The 26,412-nt window shown below is 40.4% G+C and overlaps 1 protein-coding gene across 2 annotated transcripts in view; it reads right to left on the bottom strand.

The window, feature by feature from the left end:
* The window catches only part of LGI2 (leucine rich repeat LGI family member 2), a 100,279-nt gene that overhangs the window by 59,072 nt on the left and 14,795 nt on the right, over positions 1–26,412 (bottom strand). Inside the window, exon 3 of one of the 2 annotated variants that reach the window (XM_073609217.1) lies at positions 10,911–10,982. The exons of the other annotated variant lie outside the window; for it this stretch is intronic. Within the exon in view, the coding sequence (XP_073465318.1) occupies positions 10,911–10,982 (72 nt within the window). The remainder of the gene's footprint in view (positions 1–10,910; positions 10,983–26,412) is intronic. 2 annotated transcript variants of the gene reach the window in all.

The raw sequence follows: 26,412 nt of genomic DNA, 5'->3' as shown, positions 1-26,412 counted from the left end.
ACGCACCCCACTAACTTGTAGTTTTAGCTGAACACTGTGAGCAGGACGCACCGCACTAACTTGTAGGTTTAGCTGAACACTGTGAGCAGGACGCACCCCACTAACTTGTAGTTTTAGCTAAACACTGTGAGCAGTACGCACTGCACTAACTGTAAATAGTCTAGCTGCCTGACTGTGGTACTAATAGGATCAAAAGAACACCAGCAATTTTCTTCAGGTAGCTGTAAATACTGTAACAAGACAAGCCTGCTTGTCAGTAAGAAGATAACAGGAACGGATCTAACTGAATACAGTGTATATATATATATGCAACACCTGGGATGCATATATATATATACACAATACACTGTAAGTGCAGCTAACTGACTGACTGTTCTGCCTAATCTATCTAACTCAAATCAAATGACACTGTCTGTCTCTGTCTCTCTCTCTATCTATGAACGCCGGAACACACACTACACAGGGCCGCCGTGCAGGCGGCCTTATATAGTGTGGGGCGTGTGCTAAATCCCCTGAGCCATAATTGGCCAAAGCCTCCTTGGCTTTGGCCAATTACGGCTCTCTGTTCAGACGGCGCTGTGATTGGCCAAGCATGCGGGTCATAGTGCATGCTTGGCCAATCATCAGCCAGCAATGCACTGCGATGCCGCAGTGAATTATGGGCCGCGACGCGCCACACAAATTTGGCACGAACGGCCCATATCGTTCGCAATTCGGCGAATGGGCGAACAGACGATGTTCGAGTCGAACATGGGTTCGACTCGAACACGAAGCTCATCCCTAGTTCACATTATACAAACAATTGGGCAAACTTTAGTGTTTTTTTTCACCCATTAAAGTGCATTTTTTCCAAAAGAATTGCATTTGAAAGACCGCTGCGCAATATACAGTGTGACATTAAATATTGCAATGACCTCCATTTTATTCTCTAGCTTCTCTGCTAAAATAAATAAATAAATAAGTTCTAAGTAACTTTCTAGCAAAAAATACTGACAAAAAACAAGAAATGTCAGGAAAAGGCCTGTTCTTAAAGTGGCTAATTTATTATGTTAATATACAGCCCTATATACATCCCAGTTCATGCATCTTGATTAGGACTTGGTGCAGTGCTGATGATGGGTTGTAATGGGGTGTAATGGAAAGAATAATTAATTCCAGTTTGGGAAGTCAGAGGGGGTTTATTTACTAAAGGCAAATCCACTTTGCACTACAAGTGCACTTGGAAATGCAGTCGCTTTAGATCTGAGGGGAAGATCTGAAATGAGGGGAAGCTCTGCTGATTTTATCATCCAACCATGTACAAGCAAAAATGCTGTTTTTTATTTTCCTTGCATGTCCCCCTCAGATCTACAGCAACTGCATGTTCAAGTGCACTTGCAGTGCACTTGTAGTGGAAAGTGGATTTGCCTTTAGTAAATCAACCCCAATGGGTGAAATTCTAGGAAGCAAAACTGTGCAGATTTTTAGATTTAGCATGACTATCATACAATTTTCAATAAATGGGTCACAATTAAACCTGATGGTCATCATTCCCTGTGAGCTGTGCAATGTAAAAAAATGTATTTACTCTGTCACGTGCATATTGCACTTTCTGCACCTCACCCACAGACCAGGTTTAAAGCAGAGCAGATATCACTGAGGCCTACACTGAACACTGCCATCTGTACAGACAAATCGGGGTGTAATAGAAGAATGCACCCCAGGCAATATATGGTCAATATAAAATGTATGTCTCACAGGCAAAGATTTCTTGGCGTTTCTGTCCTGTGTTTTACAATATACGGGTGACCCTTTCCTGTGCATGTCATCTACAGCTTCTCCTCCGGGTGAAATATGGTGGCTGCATTTCTGACTTGGTTTGACTTCACTTGCTGCATGTTTGTTCCAGGTTAGTGGCTCAGAAAGGAGCCAAAGACAGCCAGACAACTAGCATTTTTAGATGCAGGTCAGCAATGGCACCTTACATGTTCAAATGGAGGGTCAATGTTTTGTTGCAAGTCCTCCTGCCCATCCAGCCACTTACTCCTACCTATAACAAAGCCATTTATAAACAAAGAAATTGTCCGGGATTAAAAAAAAAAACATTTCAGAAGGCGCAAGTGATGTCACTGTGTCTTCCTGCAGACCCAGAAGCTCAGAATTGTGTAAGAATACACTGCAGCCCTTTGCACGACTGAATTTCTGCTGAGCTGAGTGCCCAGCCAAATGCACTCAGGTACCAAATTAATGAGCACTGTTTAGATCTTTGCATTGTGGAGCAAAGTATCACAAGAAACGCAGCCTGCAAGACTATTTGTGTTGCTGTGCAATTTGAAAGCTCAAAGAAATAAATGGCAATACAAAAAATATGCATATAATGCATTTTCCTGTGTTTTAATTCAGGATAACATATGAATAACAGACAGAGATACAGATTCATTTTTTTCAGGCCAGAACATAGAAAACACATGGGAGAAAAACACAGCAAAATGCATTTAAACACACAAAAAAACAAAACAACCGTATGCATTACCACATGCCAAAAACATGCAAAATAGCATATATTTCACAAATAGAGCCTCAGCTATGCAGTACTGTCTATCTGTATCAACAGATACACCTGATATACAAGACCTGGAGAGAAATTTAAGGATTCCGCAGTTCACTACACTGCGATGGGTTAGACGCTAGTGGATGCTCTTTTTTTTTTTGCTGGAAAACAGTTTTAAAATGAACCCATGTCGGTGCTATGGACATTCAAATATTTGCATATTCTTAATTAGCAGTAAAATGCTTGAAAAGAAGTCCTCAATTACCTCTGTGGCAGCAAGCACTGTGGAGCAATTTATGCTAAAATTCAACATCGGAATCACTGAAGTCATTTCCTCAGCCGATCAACTCTCCCTGTTTCAGCAGCAGCCATTAAGCTGAAGCTTAGGGAGGAAAGTGCGAACTGCTGACAGAACAACTTGAAGAACTCAGCACAGAGCCCTAAGGGCTGTACACATGGGCCAAATGTCAAGGCGACATTGGCTGGTTCAATAGGCACCGGCCGACATTCGGCCTGTGTGTATAGCCGCCGGTCTGACAAAATCCAGCCAATGGCTAAGAGCCGTGACCGGTGTGTTCTGGCGGGGGGCAGTCCCCCTGTCAGAACACAATAGCTCAGCAGGGAGATCGCTGTACTAACATCAGATTGTTAGTACAGCGACCCCTCCCAAGCTTAAAGCCTGGTACACAGTAACACACTAACATTAAAGCTGCTGTACACAATGTTGACTGGTGTCTATTGAACCGGCTGATACCACCCCACATTCACCCCGCGTGTACAGCCCTTTATTAGGGGCTTTCTTTAAAGCTAATTTACTGCTTGTTAAGAATAAATAAAAACGTGGATGTCAATATTCTGGCCACAAGTTCTCTTTGTCAGATGTGACATTTGGAACATTTTATTGGCTTATACAAGCTTTACTGCATATTTTTAATTCCAAGATTCCTTCTATACTCTTTTTAGAATTTAGGAGAATATGGCTTTCTCGATAAAAACCTAACTATGAAAAAAACCTACAAAGAAAGTTATCAAAACCTGCAAAAAATCATGTAAAAATTATTTACTTTATCTGATGGTGCAGACCCTTTTTAAAGCTTGTTTTTAATGGCTAGTGTTGAATAGAATGGGAAAAAGCATGGGATCTTTGTCAGGTTTTATTGCTGTGTCCCCATTGGATAGAATCTGTACTTAAACTGCCACCCTAAAGAAGACAGCTGTCTCTGAACTATGAGGTATATTTATTTAACAAAAAAATATGCAGAGCTATTTATCCTGTGAAACTGCATGTATATTTGTTCTGTGTGAATGTGTGAACTGGGGAAAATTGAACGTTCTAAAACTATTTTCTCTCCAGTTTGAATAAAATTCATTTATTTAAAAAAAATGAGAGTGGTTTGAGAAAATGCCGCATTATGGCCACTAGATAAAACTGATGATCATAGTAAATAAATATTTATCTTGTGGTCTTTCTTCTGTATTTTCCTGGTTCACTCTATTCTGTTTGAATGAAAAACATTTGACAAGGAAAGAAAATAGCCTAATAATATTTGATTTTGTGCCATTTGCTCTTGCAGTTTCACAGGATGATTAGCTCTGCAAATTTTATATTAATACATGTGCCTCATTATGGAGAAGTTGCCAATAAAATGTATATTTCTGCTCACTTAGGACAGAAAGTGAATCTCTCCAATGGAGAACCAGGCAGCAATAAAAACCTACAACAGGTTCTACCCATTCCCCTCTCTACCCAAAACTAAAGAATAGCTTAGCTGGAATTCTTCTTTGATTGTAGAATTTAAGACCCCTTTCACACTGGGGCGGTTTGCAGGCGGTATTGCGCTAAAAATACCGCCTGCAAACTGCCCCTAAACAGCCTCCTCTGTTTGTTTAGTGTGAAAGCCCGAGGGCTTTCACACTGAAGCGGTGCGCAGGCAGGGCTGTGAAAAAAGTCCTGCAAACCGCTTTTTTGGAGCGGTGAAGGAGCGGTGTATTCACCGCTCCTAAACCGCTCCTGCCCATTGAAATCAATGTGACAGCGCGGCTATACCGTGGCAATACGAGGGATTTTAACCCTTTTTCGGCCGCCAGTGGGGGTTAAAACCGCACCGCTAGCGGCCGAATACAGCTACAAGAACGACGGTACAGCAGCGCTAAAAATAGCGCTGTTGTACCGCCGACACCCCTACCGCCCCAGTGTGAAAGAGGCCTAACTGTAACAAAAAGCCTTGTTCAATAAAGCCTTCTTTAGTGCAAAAACAAATAACTACTAATTATTGTTTTAATTTGCCAGGTGTCTGAGTATGGAAGAGCCCTGGGGCCATCATAAAAAAAAAAACAGAATTCTGACTTTGAAACTCAGAATTCTGAGATTGAAATTCAGAATTGTAAGTTTAAAAAAAAAAAAAATTTCTACAGAATTCTGAGATTAAAAGTCAGAATTCTGAGATTAAAAGTCAGATTTCTGAGATTAAAAGTCAGAATTCTGAGATTCTAAGTCAGAATTCTGAGTTTATAAATAGTAGGAAGATTTAGTACCAATGAGCAATAATGTAGTAACATTCACAGACCATCATTCTGCAGACATACATGTCTTCTGCCCTGTTTATGGATATGTAAATCTATTTTAGTTACAGCACGCAGTATAGGGAAGCAGGCAGTGCTGGGTTCTCTGGTTCTTCTGCTGTCTTATCCTTCTCTGTCATCTGCTCCAACATAAAGAGCCATGCTGAAAACGTGTGTATTGTGTGTGAGTGTGGGGGGCACAGCTTCCATAGATAACAGAACACAATGGCCAGCACAGCTCTGCACCCCAACTTGTAGGAAACATTGCACTTTTGCCCCTACATGCGGGAATTGTGAATGGCTAGAAAGCAACAGGACAATGTGTGTCTATGATCATAATGGATTGATCATAGCAATTACTTGTCTGGACTAATAGAGGTGTTTCACATACAATTAACCTCATATTAAACATAAAAGCAATACCAAACCACTACTGAGAGATAGCACAGTGGTTAGAGCAGCAGACTTATATTAGTAAGGTTGTGGGTTTTAGTCCAGGTGAGGGTGTTTTTTTATACATATATATTTTAAAATATGAGATAGTGAGGGTTTAAATTGTATTTTATCAATATATCCAAAATTGATTTCAGGGTATATTAACAAAGACACACTGATATATTGAGCCCACAAAGTTGCAGTATATGCTGCCTACTATAAATTAGAGAGTAGAGATTTCAAAGAAAAAAGTGTGTATATATTATTAGGGTGATCAGATGGGATCATTAGGGTGTCATCTTCAGTTTCCCCGGGGGCAGTTCACAATTTCAGGAGACTGGTCATAACGAATCGATCATAATTCACTCGTCTGGTTTAATACAGTTGTTTCACAGAGAATTAACCTCTTATTAAACATAGAAAGCTACTATTAAGAACTCCTAAGTGATAGTATAGTGGTTAGAGCATCAGGCTTATTGTGTTGAAAGTTCTGGTTCTTATCCAGTTCAGAGCACATTTTTTAATTATATATATATTTTCAATATATTGATTTTATATTAAACATATTTTAAACTATAAGTTAGTGAGAACTTAAATTGTATTTTATTGATATATCCAAATTGATTTCAAGGCATATTAACAAAGACATATTGATAAAATTGTATATGCTGACTACTATAAATTAGAGAGTAGGGATTTTTTTACAAATCTGTGTATATATTGGGATGATTTTGGTGACATGGGGCCAGTTCTCAATTTCAGGAGATTGTCCCTGGAAGCTGCATGATAACCATCATATCTCATAACTCAACCACCGATGCAGGGTAATTTTTTTCCATCCAATGACACCACCGATGCAGGGTTATTTTTCTTCTTCACTTCTGTTAGCCCCTTATGTGTGCTCTAGTTTTAAACTCTAAGACCCCTTTCACACCGAGCCGCCTATAGCGTCCGCGGTAAAACGCAGCTATTTTTATCGGCGTTTTACCGTCGGATTAGCGGTGTATTTCGGCCGCTAGCGGTGCGCTTTTACCCCCCGCTAGCAGCCGAGAAAGGGTTAAAACCGCCCGCAATGCGCCGCAATATCGGCATTTTGCTGGCGGTATCCCAGCGCTGCCCCATTGATTTCAATGGGGAGCAGCGGTGGAGGATCGGTAAACACACCGCTCCTTCACCGCTCCAAAGAAGCTGCTGACAGGACTTTTCCTGACGTCCTGCCAGCGCACCGCTCCCTCGGGCTTTCACACTGGAGACAATGTTGCAGCTGTTTGAGGGAGGATTGCAGGCGCTATTTTTAATGCTATAGAGCCTGCAAAACTCCCTCGGTGTGAAAGGGGTCTTACATACTACAAATATATATATATATATACACATGTACAGTATTTTGCTCTGCATGCCACTATTTTCCCAGAATCCCACCTGAGAGGGGGGAGGGGGCACAGTAACAAATGTATATAATGGCAGAGAAGGCCATGATCTGTATGTACTGGCAGTGATTAAACACAATGCAGTGTCAGGGCAGTGAGCTGTGTGTAATAGCAGTTCTGTCCAATCAGCAGTATATGATGGCAATGCAGACCCTGCATCGGTGGTGTCACTGGATGGGAAAAATGACCCTGCATTGGTGGTGTTACTGAATGGGAAAAATGACCCTGCATCGGTGATGTCACTGGATGGGAAAAATGACCCTGCATCGGTGGTGTCACTGGATGGGAAAAATGACCTTGCATCGGTGGTGTCATTGGATGGGAAAAATGACCCTGCATCGGTGCTGTCATTGGATGGGAAAAATGACCCTGCATCGGCAGTGTCATTGGATGGGAAAAATGACCCTGCATCAGTGGTGTCACTGGATGGGAAAAATGACCCTGCATCGGTGGTGTCACTGGATGGGAAAAATTTCTCTGTGTCAATGGTGTAGCTAAGAGGAAAATGGCGCTGCATCAGTGGGGATAAAGTGCAGCCTATCAGTGAAGGGGAGATATAGGCATGTACATTGTAGTACACACAGATTACATTATAGTGCAGAGCTCAGGGCTGAGTTATAAGACATGATGGTTATCATGCAGCTTCCAGGGACAATCTCCTGAAATTGAGAACTGGCCCCATGTCACCAAAATCATCCCAATATATACACAGATTTGTAAAAAAAAATCCCTACTCTCTAATTTATAGTAGTCAGCATATCAAACAATTTTATCAATTTGTCTTTGTTAATATGCCTTGAAATCAATTTGGATAAATAAATAAAATACATATATATATATATATATATATATATAATATATTTTAAAAAATGTTTAATATAAAATCAATATATAACTAAAAATTATGCTCTGAACTGGATTAGAACCCACAACTTTCAACACTATAAGCCCATAACTCTAACCACCAGGCTACCACTTAATGACTCTGAATTGTTGCTTTTTATGTTTAATATGAGATAAATTGTGTGTGAAACACCTTATCAGCCAATATAATTAATTGCTATGCTTAATCTGTTATGACCATAGACATACATTGTCCTGCTGCCTTCTATCCATTCACAATTCCCTAATGTAGGGGCAATAGTGCAATGTTTCCTACAAGTTGGGGTGCAGAGCTGTGCTGGCCATTGTGTTCTGCTATCTATGGAAGCTGTGCCCCCCACACTCACACACAATACACATGTTTTCAGCATGGCTCTTTATGTTGGAGCAGATGACAGAGAGGAAGGATAAGACAGCCAACCGAGGAACTAATTAATGCAGTAAAGGAACCAGAGAACCCTGCACTGCCTGCTTCCCTATACTGTGTGCTGTAACTAAGATAGATTTACATATTCATATACAGAGCAGAAGACATGTATGTCTGCAGAATGATGATCTGTGGGTGTTACTACCTTATTGCTCATTGGTCCTAAAATCTTCCTAATAGAGACTACTATATTTATAAACTCAGAATTCTGACTTTGAAACTCAGAATTCTGACTTTGAAACTCAGAATTCTGACATTTAATCTCAGAATTCTGACATTTAATCTCAGAATTCTGACTTTGAATCTCAGAATTATGACTTTGAATCTCAGAATTCTGACTTTGAAACTCAGAATTCTGACTTTTAATCTCAGAATTCTGACTTTTAATCTCAGAATTCTGACTTTGAAACTCAGAATTCTGACTTTGAAACTCAGAATTCTGACTTTTAATCTCAGAATTCTGCCTTTGAATCTCAGAATTCTGACTTTTAATCTCAGAATTCTGACTTTTAATCTCAGAATTCTGACATCTAATCTCAGAATTCTGACTTTGAATCTCAGAATTCTGACTTTGAAACTCAGAATTCTGACTTTGAAACTCAGAATTCTGACTTTTAATCTCAGAATTCTGACTTTGAATCTCAGAATTCTGACTTTTAATCTCAGAATTCTGTAGATTTTTTTTTCTTAAACTCACGATTCTGACTTTGAATCTCAGAATTCTGACTTTCAAAGTCAAAATTCTGACTTTGAATCTCAGAATTCTGACTTTCAAACTCAGAATTCTGTAAAAAAAAAAAAAAAAATTTTTTTTTTCAAACTCATATTTCTGTATTCTTTTTTTATGATGGCCCGAGGGCTCTTCCATATCTGAGAATCAAAGGCACCACATCCCATCAAGTTTATTTAAAGAACATACAGTATGTGGAACACAAGGGCATTTTTAAGGTGCCACAAAATCAAATCACCAAAATTCTATAATAACATCAAATTTTATTTGGATACAGAAATGTTAAAAGAAAAAGTTTGGTAAAAACCATCACAGAAATTCCATGCGGCTTTTGGTGTATGTACATTGACTTCAGCTCAACATTTTTCGACAATCAATGGCTTCCTCAGGAGACCTCTAAAGTACTGCATACATGTGCCACCAGGAAGCCTGAAGGTGTTTAATAACTCTTTAAGCCAAAAACATAATAATACATAGGTGGAATCATTGCCAGAAGGATATCAGTAAACTGTAAGAGGGATAGGGAAACACCAGCCACTCGAATGAATATGAAAGAGGAATCATGCTTGATTACTGTGAAGCTGCAGATACTAATCGCCTTACTCCAATTAAAGGAAAGAGCCAATCATGTATAATACCAAGCCACGAGGGACGCTGTTTTAAAGCGGGGTTCCACTCAAATTTTTAACTTAATCTTAGCCCTGTCAGTTAATTGCATAGATGTTCAAATGCCGCACGAAATTTTTTTTTATCGCTGTAATTACCTTTATATTGTACTTTATTGTGGCACTTCCTGTCTCTCCTCCCATGGGAGTAGGCGTGTTTATTGCCTTTCCCCGACACCGCACTGTCTCCTGGGAGCTTAGAGTCAGGCTTCCCAAGATTCAGTGCGGAAACAATGATCATGCGTGTGAACAAGCTGTGAATGAACAGCATTCACCGCATCCAGGAAATCAATGCTTGTGGGCTTCACATGCCCACAAGCAAGATGGAAACAGCCAGCATCACATTTTTTAAGTTATTCTTCAGTACGAAAACAGACAGAGGCGGAAATATTACACCCAAACTGTGAGTATTATTTTGGGGTTATTCACATGCTCCTATGGCATTTTGCTGAATACCACATTAATAGCCTTTTATTGGGATGATATTTTACATGATTGGATCTTTCCTTACAATTGGAACAAGTCAATTAGAATCTGCAGTTTCACAGGATTAATCAAGCATGATTGAGTCATGTTGACTCAAGTGGCTGATGTTTTATGAGCTCTACCCCTCCTACGGCTTTCTGATATCCTTCTGGCGATGATTCCATCTGTGTATTATTATGTTTTTGGCTTATACAGTTATTAAACACCTTCAGGCATTCTGGTGGCAGATGTATACAGTACTTTAGAGGTCTCCTGAGGAAGTCATTGACTGGCGAAACATGTTGAGCTGAAGTCACTGTACATACACTAAAAGCCACCCGCATGGAATTTCTGTGATGGTTTTTATCAAACTATTGCTTTTAACATTTTTGTATCTAAATAAAATTTGATGTTTTTATAGAATTTTGGTGATTTGATTTTGTGGCACCTTAAAAATCCCCTTGTGTTCCACATATGTTCTTTAATAACTACCAATCAAAATCCATCTTTAGCTGGACTGACCTCAGCAGGGTGAAATCTGGTTGATAGATTAACATATTTCAGAATAAGAACTCTTTACTGAAAAAGACCAAATGTTGACAACTGTAATATTCTTCATTACATCTGAAAATTCAAGGCAGATTGTATATGTTTTATGTGCTTCCATAAACATGGAGCATGAGATTATCTGTAGAAATTGTTTATAACATTGCACAGGTCAGAGAATGAAGACCAAGGCAGGATTAAAAAATCAAATGCAGCATACGACATTTAGTGGAGCACTTACAGGTATTCGAGGTGAAAGAGACCAGCAAAGGCATCGTCTCGTATGACAGTAAATGAGTTAGAATTCAGCAAGCTGAAAATGAAGACAGCAGGTTAGAAGTGAACCAGACTTTGTGATGCTCAGAATTAGTCAAGCTGAATCTATTGACTGCTGTAGCAATGCAGTGAGTGCAATATTTTACCTTTTGCTGCTGAGTCAACTTGCAGCAGCTTCAAGCTGACACAGACCATTAATGCTTTTAGGAAGCTATTTAGCAGGAAATAGGGCAGCCTTGCTTTCCTGATGTACGAGGGCATGCTATATTTTAAATGTAATTGAAGAGAATGTAAATAGAGTTTTGTTTATTAGGCTTTATTTTCTTAAAAGGTAATGTAGAAAATGTGCAGCTCAATACTTTCATAAATGATTACCCAACAGTATTATAGCAATTATATGAATGCAATTGCAAACCAGGCAAAAGAAGTGGTGCAGATCTGTGGTCCCCAACCCCAAATACCTGTTTGTGGCTCATAGTAGACTTTCAACAGTTGAGTGCTTCTTCTTTAGCAGTACACACAATCACGAATAAGGCTAAATGGGGGTTGCTTTAACTGATATTAAACCTCAGTTTTTTTTAAAGCAGCCCTTCACCCCTTCCCTTGAGGTCCTCATTCCCCACCACCACCATCACTACCCCCCATTCCAATCCCTACACAATTGCTGATTTTGTTTAGCAATTTTTCTTTACTCTATAACCGTATGTAGGATGTCATAATCAGATCCTGCGCATGCTCAGAAACAGCTTTTCCAGTAATATAGTGGAGCCCCCATGGCATGTATTTGAGGGTGGAACCTGCAGCTTGGCGCCTTTCTTTTTTTTCAATCGAAAGATGTTGGGTATTAGGGTAGCAACAGCGCCACCCATGGAGTGAATTTTAGTCGCTTCATTAGAAACTGGATGAAATTTGCATAATTGTATGGCCAAGCATAACTTAGATCAGATACCAGCCACAGCAGTTCTGCTAGTTCCTGGCAACTGAGGAACCAGGCCCAACCCCAGGCCCTCCCAGGATCTCAGGTTTGTATCTTATATCTCCTAGTGAGGGTCCAAATGTTAACTGCTTATGTACAGAAGAGTGTGGCTCCAAAGCAGATGTAATAGACACGGACATTCTGTTCAAACTTTAGCGATGGGCAGAAAGTTTCTTAGAAGCTTTCTCCAACTATAAGCCAAACAACAGACTGATGAAATGCATCTCTACATGTTGTTTCATTCCTCCTCCTGGCCCTGAATTCACTAAGCAGCAGCAGTGAATATGGCTATGTCCGTTAACACGCAACGCATGCGCAAGCATTTATATGCCTACCACATAAAACATAGTCAAGATCAGACTGCAAACATAAAATGCTCTACGTTAGGCTTAGGAAGCTCAATGTTATGGGGGAATATCAACCAAAAAGCAGTGAGAATAAGCCCATACTACATAGCCCCCAACTGTCCCTCATTTAGAGAGACTGTCCTTTTGAGGCCAAATCTCTTGGTCCCTCATGCAGCCTTATGCCGCGTACACACGAGCAGACTTTTCGACCGGACAAATGCGACGGACCGAGTCCGGCAGACAATTCGACCGTGTGTGGGCTTCATCGGACCTGCAGCTGACTTTTTCGGTCGAAAATCTGATGGACTTTAGTTTTGGAACATGTTTCAAATCTTTATGTCAGAACTCCGCCGGACCCAGTTCCTATCGAAAAGTCCGCTTGTCTGTATGCTAGTCTGACAGACAAAAACAGACGCTAGGGCAGCTATTGGCTACTGGCTTTCAATTCCCTTATTTTAGTCCGGTCGTACGTCATCACGTACGAATCCGTCGGACTTTGGTGTGATCGTGTGTAGGCAAGTCCGTTCATTCGGAAAGTCCGTTGGAAGTCCGTTGAAAGTCCGTCGGATAGTCCGTCGGACCAGTCCGGTCGAAAAGTCCGCTCGTGTGCACGCGTCATTAGTTGTCCCTCTTTTTGGTCTTATGTGTACATCTCTATACAAATGTAATATTTATTTATCAGAAGTGTTATGCTGAACTAATCTTTTTACTCAACATTGATATTACTGCATTTATTATTTTGAAAAACCAATATAATGGAAAACTAGAGGTGTAAAAAGCACTTGTGTAGTTTAGCCAATCATTTTCTGAATATTAGATCTTTGTGGTCCATGGACTGGGCTCATGGCAGGGATGTGTCCTTTGCCTACATACTGCGTGCTAAAAGGTGTCACTCTTTATCATTTTAGAAAGTTAAGAGGTATGATAGTATACAATACTGCCGCATTCAGATGTGCATAAAACTGTACACAGCATCTACAGGTGTCTGCACATGCCTGTAGAAGCCATCCAGATGGTGGCATCTCGGCCGGGTTCGCCAGGCAAACCTCCGACACTTCGCCCCTTACACATTCTTATTGACCCTCATTGGCTAAGGAATGTGCAGGAGGCAGTAAGGGGTAGGAAAGCTTAGGCAATATAAAGTGCCAAAATTTTACCTGCTGTATTTGGCCGGGATTCTGTCATAATGGCAGAGTTTGTGAGGCTTCTGTTTTATTTTAAAGGTAGGTTGTCATTATTTATTTATTTATTAATACAAACCTGGATTAAAAGGTATGTTTTTAATGTTTGCATAGTGTCTTAAGCAGGCCATACATGGAACGAAATTCAGCCGGTTCAGCAGGGACCAGCTGAATTTTAATCCATGTATTGATAGGGTGATTGCACAAAAGTTGATCTACCAATTGACCTCCGTATAACCGCCTTGTCGGATTTTTGCGCTTGTTCGGTGCTACCAGCTATAGCCGGAAGCACAGATCAGTGTATTCTGGTGACAGGTAAGTCTTCCCACTGTCAAAATACAAATAGCTCAGTGGGGAGAATTCCCCTTTCCACATTGATTGTTTGGCTGGGGGAATCGAGACCTGCTGGTTGAAAGAAAAAAAACTGACTAATTTATGGGCTGCTGTAGTTTAAGATAAACACCATTCCTCTTTGTATTTAGTGTAAAGATTGTAAACTGGAACTGAGCCTTGTAATAATATACATGTAACTTCATACTGTAAGTGCTTTGCCATATATGTATTATCGCTGAGGATGCCAAAAATAAATACATATTTTACATAAAATATACACTTTACAAATCGCAAGCTACAACTGTCCCTAAAACTGTGTAATCAGCAGCTTTTTGTATTCCATGGTATACACAAACAACACTCATATATTTTCCTAGTATGGAATGGTTTTGCTGTGATTAATGAGATCCAGTCTTCATATGATACATTAGTTGTTTTTTTTTTACTGTAATGAGCTATATTAAATGTTAACAGCAGGTTTCTGAAAATGCCATGCCTGGAAAACATTCCATTGTATATCCACAATGTCAGAAATTCCATCAAGGATGTGGTGATTTGCTATAATAAAGGTTGGTAAGGCAAATACTACTCACAGTAATGTGCTGAAGAGTTATATTTACTATGTATAATTAATAATGAATGAGGTTATTAGGAGTTATCCTGAACTAGTTGGACAAGACTTTCATAAATGTCATGCGGCATGATGTATGTTCAGGTCTATAACATATCCAGTGTGCATTGTTCATTTGATCAGTCTCTGTGCGGTTGATTTACTAAAACTGGGGAGTGCAAAATCTGGTGGAGCTCTGTATAGAAACCAGCTTCCAAGTTTTTTTGTCAAAGCTTAATTGAACAAGATGAAGTTAAAAGCTGATTGGCTACCATGCACAGCTGCACCAGATTTTGCACTCTTAAGTTTTCGTAAATCAACCCCTGTTTATTTACCTGTTGCCGCCTTTTTATGATTTTTCCTTTTGCTTTGTCTTTCTGATTTTACCCAGTTTTTACAATTTAATTAGTTGCTGTGGGGGATTTGTCCTGTTTGTAGGATATTTTTTTTTATCAACGAATAGGAGCAGGGACTTACCCTCCTCCCGCACTGAGTCTAAGAGGAAAGTAGTAAAGTGTGGGTGTGTAAAAAATAACTTCTTGCCTTTGCGTAGCAAAAAAAACATTATATCCCGTTACTGATGAAAAATACACACCCTCTAGTGTTGAGGACCATTAAACATTCTATGTAAACCAGTGCTTATGTGAAATTGCCCCAAACCAAATCCCCAACTATATGAATGTGCAAATTAAAGTCTGTTCAATCCTAACAATAGTATGCTAGTAAAAACCTAAATGTCCAATAATAGTGAATAAAGTGAAAATGTCCAAAAATTATTTTAAAGTCTATGTAATCAGATTTCAACAGTGTTTACACCTCTGTGCTAGTGTTCTTCAGATGGGTAAAAAAGCCACAGCCATCTAGACAGCCAATGGCAACTGTAGTGTGAGAAGGGAACCTTGCGCCAAACAATAATTTATGAGACAAACATAATATATATATAACTCCTCCCCAGAACAATTAGGAACACTGTGCAATAGGAAAAATAAGTGACAGGGGGCGCTGTGTGGTAAGGATATGTGCCTTATCTTAAAGCCCATATAACATGGAATAAAGTGGCATGTGCAATAAAAGTGCAAATGAGGTTACGTGTCAAAAAGGTGCTATAGAACATAGATAAATCAATTCAATTATAAAGTACAACAATAAATGTGCCAATGTAAAAGAATATTTTTAAAGAAATATATAACAGTGAAAAAGTCCATAATATAAATGAATGGTGGCTTAAATCTTGATGTCCGAGAGGAAATCCTTCACCGTTAACATAAAACAACACCAGAAGTGCTCAGATATGAAAACTGCTCACCAGATGGATACGACCTCTTTAGTTAAAAAGACGGTCTAATGCGCTGTAGGGAAATCCTATTAGGAATCCTTAGTTAGTAGATGAAGCCTCTGTACTATGTCCTCCTCTCCTTCAAAATATCTCATAAGGAAACAAAAGGACAATCCATAGCGCAATACTATTTTTTATTTTAAAATAATACAAACAAAAGATGGGTGCTTGCTTACATTAGTGGGTGCCTTAGTCTGGCACTGAGGATAGCCTGCATGAATTGCAATACGAGAGCTGTTCACCCCTGGGCTCACGTCCAAGCTGGTGTGCGTTCCACTCGGGCTAGGAGAGAAACCGGAAGCTGGGATCCAGAAATGGTGTGACCGGAAGCACCTCGACATACGTTTCGTAAGAATTATGTCATCAGGGAGCTTCCACCATTTCCGGATATCTGAGCACTTCTGGTGTTGTTTTATGTTAACGGTGAAGGACTTCCTCTCTGCCATCAAGATTTAAGCCACCATTAATTTATATTATGGACATTTTCACTGTTATATACTTATTTAAAAATATTATTTCACATTGGTACATTTATTGTTGCACTTTATAATTGAATTGATTTATCTATGTTCTATAACACTTTTTAGGCAGGTAGTAGTTACCTCATTTGCACTTTTATTGCACATGCCACTTTATTCCATGTTATATGATCTTTAAGATAAGACACATATCCTTACCACACAGCGACCCCTGTCACTTATTTTTCCAATGGCAATTGTAGGCTCCATGGCCTAGCCCAGACAGCATCAAGCTAGGAGTAGAACTGTGGTCCAATGCAGCAGTGACAATGAGTAGATCATCAGCACATTGGGCAGCACCGTGGCTAAGTGGTTAGCACTTCCACCTAGCAGCACCAGGGTTGTTGATTTGAATCCCAACCATGGCACTACCTGCATGTAGTTTGTATGTTCTCTCTGTGCCTGCATGCGTGCTCTCCCACACTCCAAAGACATGCTGTTTAGTAAATAGGCCCTCATGCATAAATGTGAGTGAAGGACCTTGCTTGGATTGTATGATCCCTCAGGGCAGGGACTGATGGGAATGTATAATAAATATGTAAAGCAATGCATAAATTTATGGCGCCTGTGCATGTAATAAATGATCAGTAAGACACTGTGGAGCCGTAGCAGCCAGCTTTGCACACCAGAATTGATTAAAAATTATTTTATGGCCTTTTTAATAAATACTGTGTAAAAAGCCGTCTCGTGCTGGGACTATAACACCTAACACTACTGTGGAAGTCAAGTGCTTGACAACCTGTGCATCTTACCCAAATTTTTTTTTTGTAGTTAAACGTTTTTCCTACATTTTTCTAATTTTTAAGCACAGAATTTTGCTACTTTCTGAAAGTGTCAGTTCGCCAAAGATTTTTTTTCTTCCTCTTCTATGATTCTCTCTCTTTCTATCCTCAATTTATCATTTAAGCCTCCAGCATATCTCCATTCCTTCAAAAAAAATTCCTGTTTCTATGCTTTTCCAAAATGGTCTTTCCTCTGTCCTCCTCTTTCAATTGTCTTCTACAACTGATATATCTCAACTACTCTTGACTCCTGACTTTACTTTATAAATTCCTATTTTATCTTGCTGTTTACATCTCTAATGCCGTGTACACACGGGCGGACTTTTGGGCATCAAAGGTCCGACGGTCTTTCCGACGGACTTTCGACGGACTTTTGACGGACTTCTGACGGACTTCTGACGGACTTTCGAACGAACGGACTTGCCTACACACGATCACACCAAAGTCCGACGGATACGTACGTGATGACGTACGACTGGACTAAAATAAGGAAGTTGATAGCCAGTAGCCAATAGCTGCCCTAGTGTCGGTTTTCATCCATCGGACTAGCATACAGACGAGCGGATTTTTTGACCGGGCTTGAGTCCGTCGGAAAGATTTGAAACATGTTCCAAATCTAAAGTCCACCCGTGTGTACACGGCAAAACACTGATGTTACTCCAAAACGAGCACTCTAAAGAGTTGCACTCTTTCCAAATGTAATTATGATATCGATATTTTAATGTTAATGAAAAACTCTGTTTCGCCAACTCATTATGATCACACCAGCTGGTTTAACTACACTGGTTGGGCCCACCGTCCACTTTTATTACTTTTGTTGTAGCATATTTGATTGCCACCTCGCCTCTAGAGATGTTATGTGAACTGTGATGTCACTTCCAGAGCCAAAGGACTCCAGGAAGAGCTGGCAGAAGAGTGGAGGTTCTTCCCTTACCCTTTCCTGATCCACTGGTGGGCAGCTGGCACACTGTGCCAGGAAAGGGACCAGTAATTAGTCTGGAAGAGCAGATTGGTTAGGATTCTGCATTCTGTAGTGAACAGCCACTTATGATATGTCTCCCTAATGATCACATTATTAATATTATTGAACTAAAAGGTAAATCAGACTTTGCACTTGAAGGCAGCCTACTGAGGTAAACTTGTACTGTATATTGTACCAATCAAAAGTCTACCAAAACATGAATATTGCTACATGTTATCTTATGCCGTGTACACACGGGCGGACTTTTTGACCGGACTGGTCCGACGGGACAAATCCGTCGGACAATCTGACCTTGTATGGGCTTCATCGGACCTGCAGCAGACTTTTTCAGTCGAAAATCAGACGGACTTTAGATTTGGAACATGTTTCAAATCTTTCCAATGGTCTCGAGTCCGGTCGAAAAACCCGCTCGTCTGTATGCTAGTCCGACGGATGAAAACCGACGCTAGGGCAGCTATTGGCTACTGGCTATCAACTTCCTTATTTTAGTCCGGTCTTACGTCATCACATACGAATCTGTTGGACTTTGGTGTGATCGTGTGTAGGCAAGTCCGTTCGTTCGGAAGTCCGTCGGAAGTCCATCGAAAGTCCGTCGGAAAGACCGTCGGACCTTTGATGACGAAAAGTCCGCCCATGTGTACACGGCATTAGGTTCACAGGCTCCTCTCAGTGGGAACAACAATAACATTTTCTTTTCCTATCAGTTACCAGATTTGCCTACAGTTGACAGAGATAGACAGATTGGGCAGAAAAGAGTACTCCTTTCTTGCACACTGGATTGGCTCCTTGTGCTGCCTCTCCCTGTTCACTGAATGGGGAATACAAGTAAAACTCAGGTATATTACATTAGTTGTGTTTAAAATACATTATTTTTTTTTTTAATGAATACATAGCCGGATTAATTTATTATTTTAAATATTCATGGAATTCAGCTTTAAGAATTAACTATATATATATATCTAAAATTTACTTTTTGAGATACTTTTGAGTTGCTTCAATTTGCAACAAGGTGTTGCTTCAAGCAGCTTCTCAGTTGCATTAAACCGCTTTTGAGGTGCATCAAGCTGTTTTAAGTTGGTTTTGCATTCACATTGACTTATATTGGGATGGAAATGAGCTTAGATGCAAACAAAGCCCCTGTAAATGAGACTTTAATGAAGTTCAACTACTGATCTTGCACTCCCAGTACAGTGCTCTTTAACCCCCCCCTCCCCTTCTCAAAAAAAATAGAGCTATTCCTCATGTTGCATGTTCCTTATCCCTGTCTTTGCCACATTATACATTTATATATTTATTATAGAAATCTGCCCTTCCTCCCATGACTCCAAAGAACTGTCTATGGTAAAAGATCTTTACTACACACAGCACTCTGTTCATAATGTCAAATTCATTATACATTCATCATGTGCACATAAACCTAAAATCTCATTTTTGGTTGTCTATCAGGAATCTCAGTGGCCAACTTATGGTGCATGCTCTGCAGGCAGACAATGCTGCTGCTAATTGAGAGGCAGTAGTTTAGCACAGTCAGTTTGCAACAGGAAGTGTTGTTACTGGCAGGATCAATGTATAGGAAACTTTGCAACCAAATACCACCCAAAAAAAGCTTTATTTGTGGGAAAAAAGGACATCAATTTTGTTTGGGTACAGCATTGCCTGACCATGCAATTTTCAGCAACAGTAATGCAGTGCCGTATCCCAAAAAATGGCCTGGTCATGAAGGGGGTAAGTCTTCTGGAGGTCAAGTGGTTAATCCACACCATGGAGTCTTTTTCGGCTTAGGAGTTTGAAGAGCTTTTGTGTTCCAGATCGTGGTGTATGTGGCTGCTATGCAGCAAAGCGTTTAGTGATCTCCTTGTGGTATCAGAGTAGCTGGTAAGGAGCTAATTTAACCATTCGTGTTGATTCCTTTCGAGAACACATTTCATTGTGGTGCACATTATCATAATTTTTTCACCACAAGAGAGAAGAAATGCTGATGTTTTGGAACTGAGCACTTTTTGCCCTTTGCACTATTATTTTTGCACAATTTTGCACAATTTTTGCACATGATATATGGAATTGATTTATATGGATTTGACAATATTAAATTAGTTTATTATATGTTTAAGGCACTTTACTGTGTTTCTCATGAGATGTATTAATTTGTATAAGGACAGCGCACTTTAGAATATTATTTCATTGTTATATATATATATATATATATATATATACAGGGGGTCCCCGGGTTACAAACAAGATAGGGACTTTAGGTTTGTTCTTAAGTTGAATCTGTTTGTAAGTCTGAACAGGTTCATTTTTTAAGTGTAGCTCCAGCCAAAAAATCTATTTTTAAGTTTTGTAGATAGCATAGGGAAGGGTTATCACCCCTGTAACATTTGATTTGCTGTCTGTGCCCCTGTTCAGAAGATTTCACCTCACTTTCTGTCCCAATGACAATTGGATTTTGAAAATTTGGGGTTATTAGGGAAATAAGGATAGGTGATAAAGCATCAGTGGAGACACCTTTTTCCCATATTAACTCTTACAGGAGTGAATTTCCCTTCCTAGGGGTAGATTTCCTCTCACTTCCTGTTGTCTCCCTCCGTTTGTAAGTAGGAGTCGTTTGTAAGTCGGATGTTTGTAAGTAGGGGACCCCCTGTATATACAGTGTATAATATATATTGTATACACAGTGTAAGCAGTTATACATATTTGTAAACCCAAGGTGATTAGATACATATTTCTAGAGTGAAATGTGCATTCATCTTTTATGATAAAAAAAAGGATAAAAGACCAATTCCAATAAAAGGCAGACTTTGTGTTAAATCAGAACCGTCTTCATCCTGTACCATTTATAAAGGTTAGTAATTAATTTATTGAAAAAGGTATTGTGATTTATCACCATGTAACTGTAAGCACTCTTAAGGATGGTTTCACAATGCCGAGATGCAGTTTGGCTGCGGTGTGGGTGCAGTGAAATGTACCTGTGGTTTTCGTGCAGATTACCCAAGGTTCATTCCTCTTAGATCGCAGTTTTGGTGCATTTTTTTAAATACTGCACCAAAGACCTGCATGCTGCATCTTTGGTACGCTTTCAGGAAACACACCAAAAAAATGTAATCTAATAGAAGTCTAAGAGAAACCATGGTACACTGTACTGTACCTGCGCTGAGGCCAAACCGCAGCACTGCAGCATGAAACCGCCCTAAAATTGTATCAATTTGAAAACTGTGTGTCTTGGTTCGCCATAATAAAGACAACGTTTGTTCCCATTTCAGTTCTGCACAGCGTTTTGACACATAAAACATCTCTGTTTTTATCTGCGTATTAGTGCATTGTGAAGTTCATAGAATTCAATGGATAACATCAAAGCACATATAACATGTGCTTTGACGTGTTAGCAACAGATATTCCCCATAGAACATCTCTCATCCAGTCTGCTTCTCAATCTCACCACTCTATATCATGCACTCCCTACTTTTCCTTCTCACAGTTGCATCCTCTCTCCTTAAACTTTCTCTCCTTCACCCCTCTTCTCCACCCCACAGCTTATATATATCACCCTCACTCCTGTCTTCACAGTATTACTGCACTCATCATCTCCTGCTAATTTTGAACCTACATACCAATAAAACCTCCAAGACACTGAGAAGTGTCCCCCCACATAAGTCACACTCCCATATCACCTCTCTCACCCTTCTGCTTCTCCTAATGTCTGTAGATATTTCTCCAAATCCTGGACCGCCAACATACCCAGTACCCCCTATCCTCTGCCAGAATCCGCAATCTACACAATTTAATTTCTATTTCTCTTCTGCCTAGAACCAGCCTCCCCTTTTCCTGTGCCCTTTGGAATGGCCGCTCAGTTTGCAACAAACTTACCACCGTCCATGATCTATTTATCACAAACTCCTTCAACCTACTTGCAATTCCGGAGACATGGCTTCAAGAATCTTTCCTTCTCCTGCTGCCCTCTCCCATGGTGGCCTCCTGTGGATTCACTCTCCCAGGCCTAGTGGACGGAAAGGAGGTGGTGTTGGAATCCTCCTATCCCCTCAAAGCACTTTACAGGTTCTTCATCCACCCCCTCTCGGTCCCTCTCCTCATTGTATTCGTCTATTTTCTCCAGTTTTGTTGAGAATTGCTGTGATCTATCAGCCTCCTGAACCGGTATCAAGCTTCCTTGATGACTTTTCTGCCTGGCTACCTTACTTTCTCTCTTCTGAAATCCCAACAATCATTCTTGGTGACTTCAACATCCCTGCTAATATTAACACTCCCGCTACTTCTAAATTTCTGAACCTAATCTCCTCTTTTGACCTGAAACAATGGGCAAACGCTTCTACTCACTCTGTTGGAAACTGCCTTGACCTCATATTCTCCTAGCTTTGCACTCCACGCAACCTTTCCAACATATCTTTTCCTCTGTTTGATCACCACCTTATTAGTTTCACTCTCTTCTTGTCTTCCTCCTCTTTGCCTTCCAACTACCAAACAATTACCCGTAGAAACCTTCGCCATCTTAACCCTTCTCTTCTTTTTTCTGCTACAGATTGTCTCTATGCCAAAATCTCATCCTTGTCCTGCCCCAACCTGGCCACTTCTATCTACAACAGTTCACTGTCATCCATCCTGGATACCTTGGCCCCCCTCACTATGCACAGAATCAGGCCCCCGACCACTACAACCCTGGCAGACAAACATTAACAAAAGCTTCAGAAAACAGAACTGTGCTCTTGAACATCTGTGGCGTAAGACAAAGTCACAGCAAGATTTCAGCCAATATAAATCTGCCCTCTAAAAATACCATTTCTGTCTCCACGCTGCCAAACAGACTTACTGTATCACTCTCATTAACACCCTCTCACGCAGTCCCTGTCAACTCTTTTCTACCTTTAATGCTCTGCTTCGTCCGCCATTTCCTTCACCCACTAACTTACTCAACGCCCAGGAGATTGCTAATCACTTCAAAAATAAGATTGAGACAATTCGTCTCATGATCTCCTCCACTCAACAGATATCTCCCTCACTTTACACTCTTTGTCCTCCTGTACAATCAAAGCTCTTGTTTAACCCAACCACTACAGAGGCAGTCAATAAACTTTTTTCTAACGCCCACCTAACCTCCTGCCCGCTGGACCTCGTTCCTTCTCAAGTCACCCTCTGACTCTATTCTACACTCTTTAACTCATATCTTCAACCTCTCCCTCACTACTGGCATCTTCTCTAACCCTCAGAAACATGCACAAGTCACTCCAATACCAAATAAGGCCTCACTGGTCCCCACTAATCTTAACAAACTAAGACCCATCTCCATACTCCCTTTTGCCTCCAAACACCTTGAACGTTTAGTCTACAACTGACTGAGTGACCATCTCATTGAGAATAACCTTCTTGATCCCCTTCAGTCTGGATTTTGTCCACAGCACTCCACAGAAACTGCTCTCCTAAAACTCACAAACGACTTACTAACAGCTAAAACCAACGGTCGTTATTCCGTACTCTTACTCTTGGACCTCTCCACTACCTTTGATACAGTTGACCACCCCCTCCTTAAAAAAAAAACTCAATTTGCTACTGCACTGCTACTGGCTGTGCTCTCCGTTGGTTCAAATCTTACCTATCTCACTGCACCTTCAGTGTCACTTACAACTCTACTTCCTCCTATCCAGCACCTCTTACCTTTGGGGTCCCCCAAGTTTCTGTCCTTGGACCTCTACTATTCTCAATCTACACATCCTCCCTGGGTCAACTGATAGCCTCCCATGGCTTCCACTACCATTTATATGCCAATGACACCCAAATCTATCTCTCTACCCCTCAGCTCACCCCATCAGTCTCCTCACACATCACTGATTTACTAATAGACATATCAGACTGAATGTCACACCACTTCCTCAAACTGAATCTACTGTATCTAAAACAGAGCTCATAATATTTCCTCCTCCCACGTGCCCCTTCCCCTGACTTCTCTGTCAAGATCAATAGCACAACTATCAGTCCGTTGTTCCCACATGCCAGAGTGCTAGGGGTAACCCTAGACTCTGAACTGTCCTTTCAGGCCCACATCCAATCCCTGTCCAAATCATGCCGCCTTAGCCTCCGCAACATCTCTAGAATATGCCCCTTTTTAACCAATGACACCACCAAGCTTCTAATTCCCAGGTCATCTCTCGCCTCGACTACTGCAACTCACTCCTCATTGGACTACCTTTACATACACTATCCCCCCTTCAGTCCATAATGAATGCTGCTGCAAGACTCATTCACCTTACCAACCGTTCAGTGTCCCCCACCCCTCTCTGCCAATCCCTGCACTGGCTTCTACTCACCCAACAAATAAAATTCAAAGTACCAACAATAATTGACAAAGCCGTCCACAACTCTGCCTCCAGCTACATCACTAACCTAGTCTCAAAACACCAACCAAGCCACTCTCTTTGGTCCTTCCAAGACCTCCTGCTCTCTAGCTCCCTTGTCATCTCCTCCCATGCTCTCCTACAGGATTTCTCCAGAGCTTCTCCCATCCTTTGGATTTCCCTACCCCAATTTGTCCGATTGTCCCCTAATCTATCCATCTTTAGATGATCCCTGAAAACCCTTCTCTTTAAAGAAGCTTATCCTGCTTCTAACTAATACACTGTTTTACTTTCTCCATCAGCTCATCCCCCACAGCTATTACCTTTTGTATCAATTGACCCGCCCTCCAAGATTGTAAGCTCTAGCGAGCAGGGCCCTCTGATTCCACTTGTACCAAATTGTAATGTAACTGTAATGTCTGCGTTCATTTTGTTAAGTGCTGCGCAAACTGTTGGCCCTATATAAATCCTGTATAATAAAAATAATATTAACAAGCCTTAGTCAATGGCTAACACTCACCTCCCCTAAATTTTGAATGGAAAAAAATGCATTGATAACATGTTTCAACATGCATCAAAATGGATGTCAGGGCACATAGGAAATGCACATTGACACATGACAATACACTTACCTAATGCCACTAAAAATGCACCTCTACATGCACGGGTAATACTAAATGTGCCCTAAAAATATATTGAAAGAAAATGTATTGTGCATTTACTGTACACGTTCTGAACATTCACTGCGCATTTACTGTACATACACCCAAATATTCTGTATTCTGCTTCTGTGCATTAAAGCTGAACTCCAGGCAAATAGTAAACCCACCATTTATTTTAGTTGTGATTTCTTTAAAAATAATCTACTTTTACATGCAACCAGAATTAGTTGGAGAGGAAAAGGCAAAACTAAGACCAAATTGGGCTCTGCTGCAGGAACATGTGCTGACAGGGTACCATACTTACAGGAGCAGAGAGCAAAGCATTGTCCAATCAGCAGGTTGGGAGGGTGGGGTTGACACCATTGTATTTCTGAAAGTGGACCTATCATCAGATTTACTTTTTCATGTTAGGGCCACACATTTGTTATTTCAGAGATCACAGAACTCCCCTGATAACAACTGCATCTGTTTTTTTTTCCTCCAGAAGAACAGAGCCACCTTTTTTTTACAGTCATTATCCAGGATCTACTTTCTGAACTGACAGGTCCACTTTCCAAATGAAAAAGTGGTGCCTCCCTACTGGCTGTGCTGCCTGGCAGAAGTGTATTCATCACAAAAGTGGCTAGGCAGAATGACAAATCATTTTGCAGATAAAATAGTTTAATAAATGTGTATTTTGACTGCGCATTTAGCTATTTTCCTGGAGTTTAGGCTTTAATATTTAATATTCACTGCAATTTCACTAGTTTGAACATTCACAAGCATCACATTCACTAGGGTATACATGTTATAATTTCAGAGAATCCAGCATAGCTCTGTATCTCTGAAGGGCAATGAACTTGAATGTTTGGATCAGAAGACTGGCTGAGCACAGTTCTAGTATTTTTTTGTCCAGTTTAAGCCAGTTCACAGATTTTTTATTTCAATTGTGTATTTAGGTTTTTTTCCTCACTTTTCTTTAAAAAATATGAGAATTTGTAATAATGGCAATGTGAAAAGTACATTAACCTACAGTAACCAACCAGAAGTGAAATGTGTATCCAGCTAAACCCTTTTTTCTCAGTTTTGGATAGAATAGTGAAGACTAGAATCCCCGTTAGGATTTTACTGCTATCTGGGCCTCCTATAGGGCCTGTGTAGATTTTGTTTGCTTTAAGTGGGTTTTGCATTCCTTTACAAGCCTCTGGGAAGGCAAAACCTGCATGCAGCAGTACAGAAGGAAGCCAGCTGCAGGTCAAATCCAATTGTCACTCAATTCTGAATGATCTGAGAAGCCTCTCAAACTGATGTCAAACGGATACCATCGAACCCAAAGCCTGGTAATACAGGTCCCCCCACTTCCTGTCCTACTGATAAAGTTTTAGCAAACAGGAAGTGAGGCAAACTCTCAAACAGCAAG

The sequence above is a fragment of the Aquarana catesbeiana genome, linkage group LG01 (assembly GCF_042186555.1).
Source record: "Aquarana catesbeiana isolate 2022-GZ linkage group LG01, ASM4218655v1, whole genome shotgun sequence".
NCBI classification, from domain to species: domain Eukaryota; kingdom Metazoa; phylum Chordata; class Amphibia; order Anura; family Ranidae; genus Aquarana; species Aquarana catesbeiana.
This window is presented reverse-complemented; position numbering and strand designations above follow the sequence as displayed.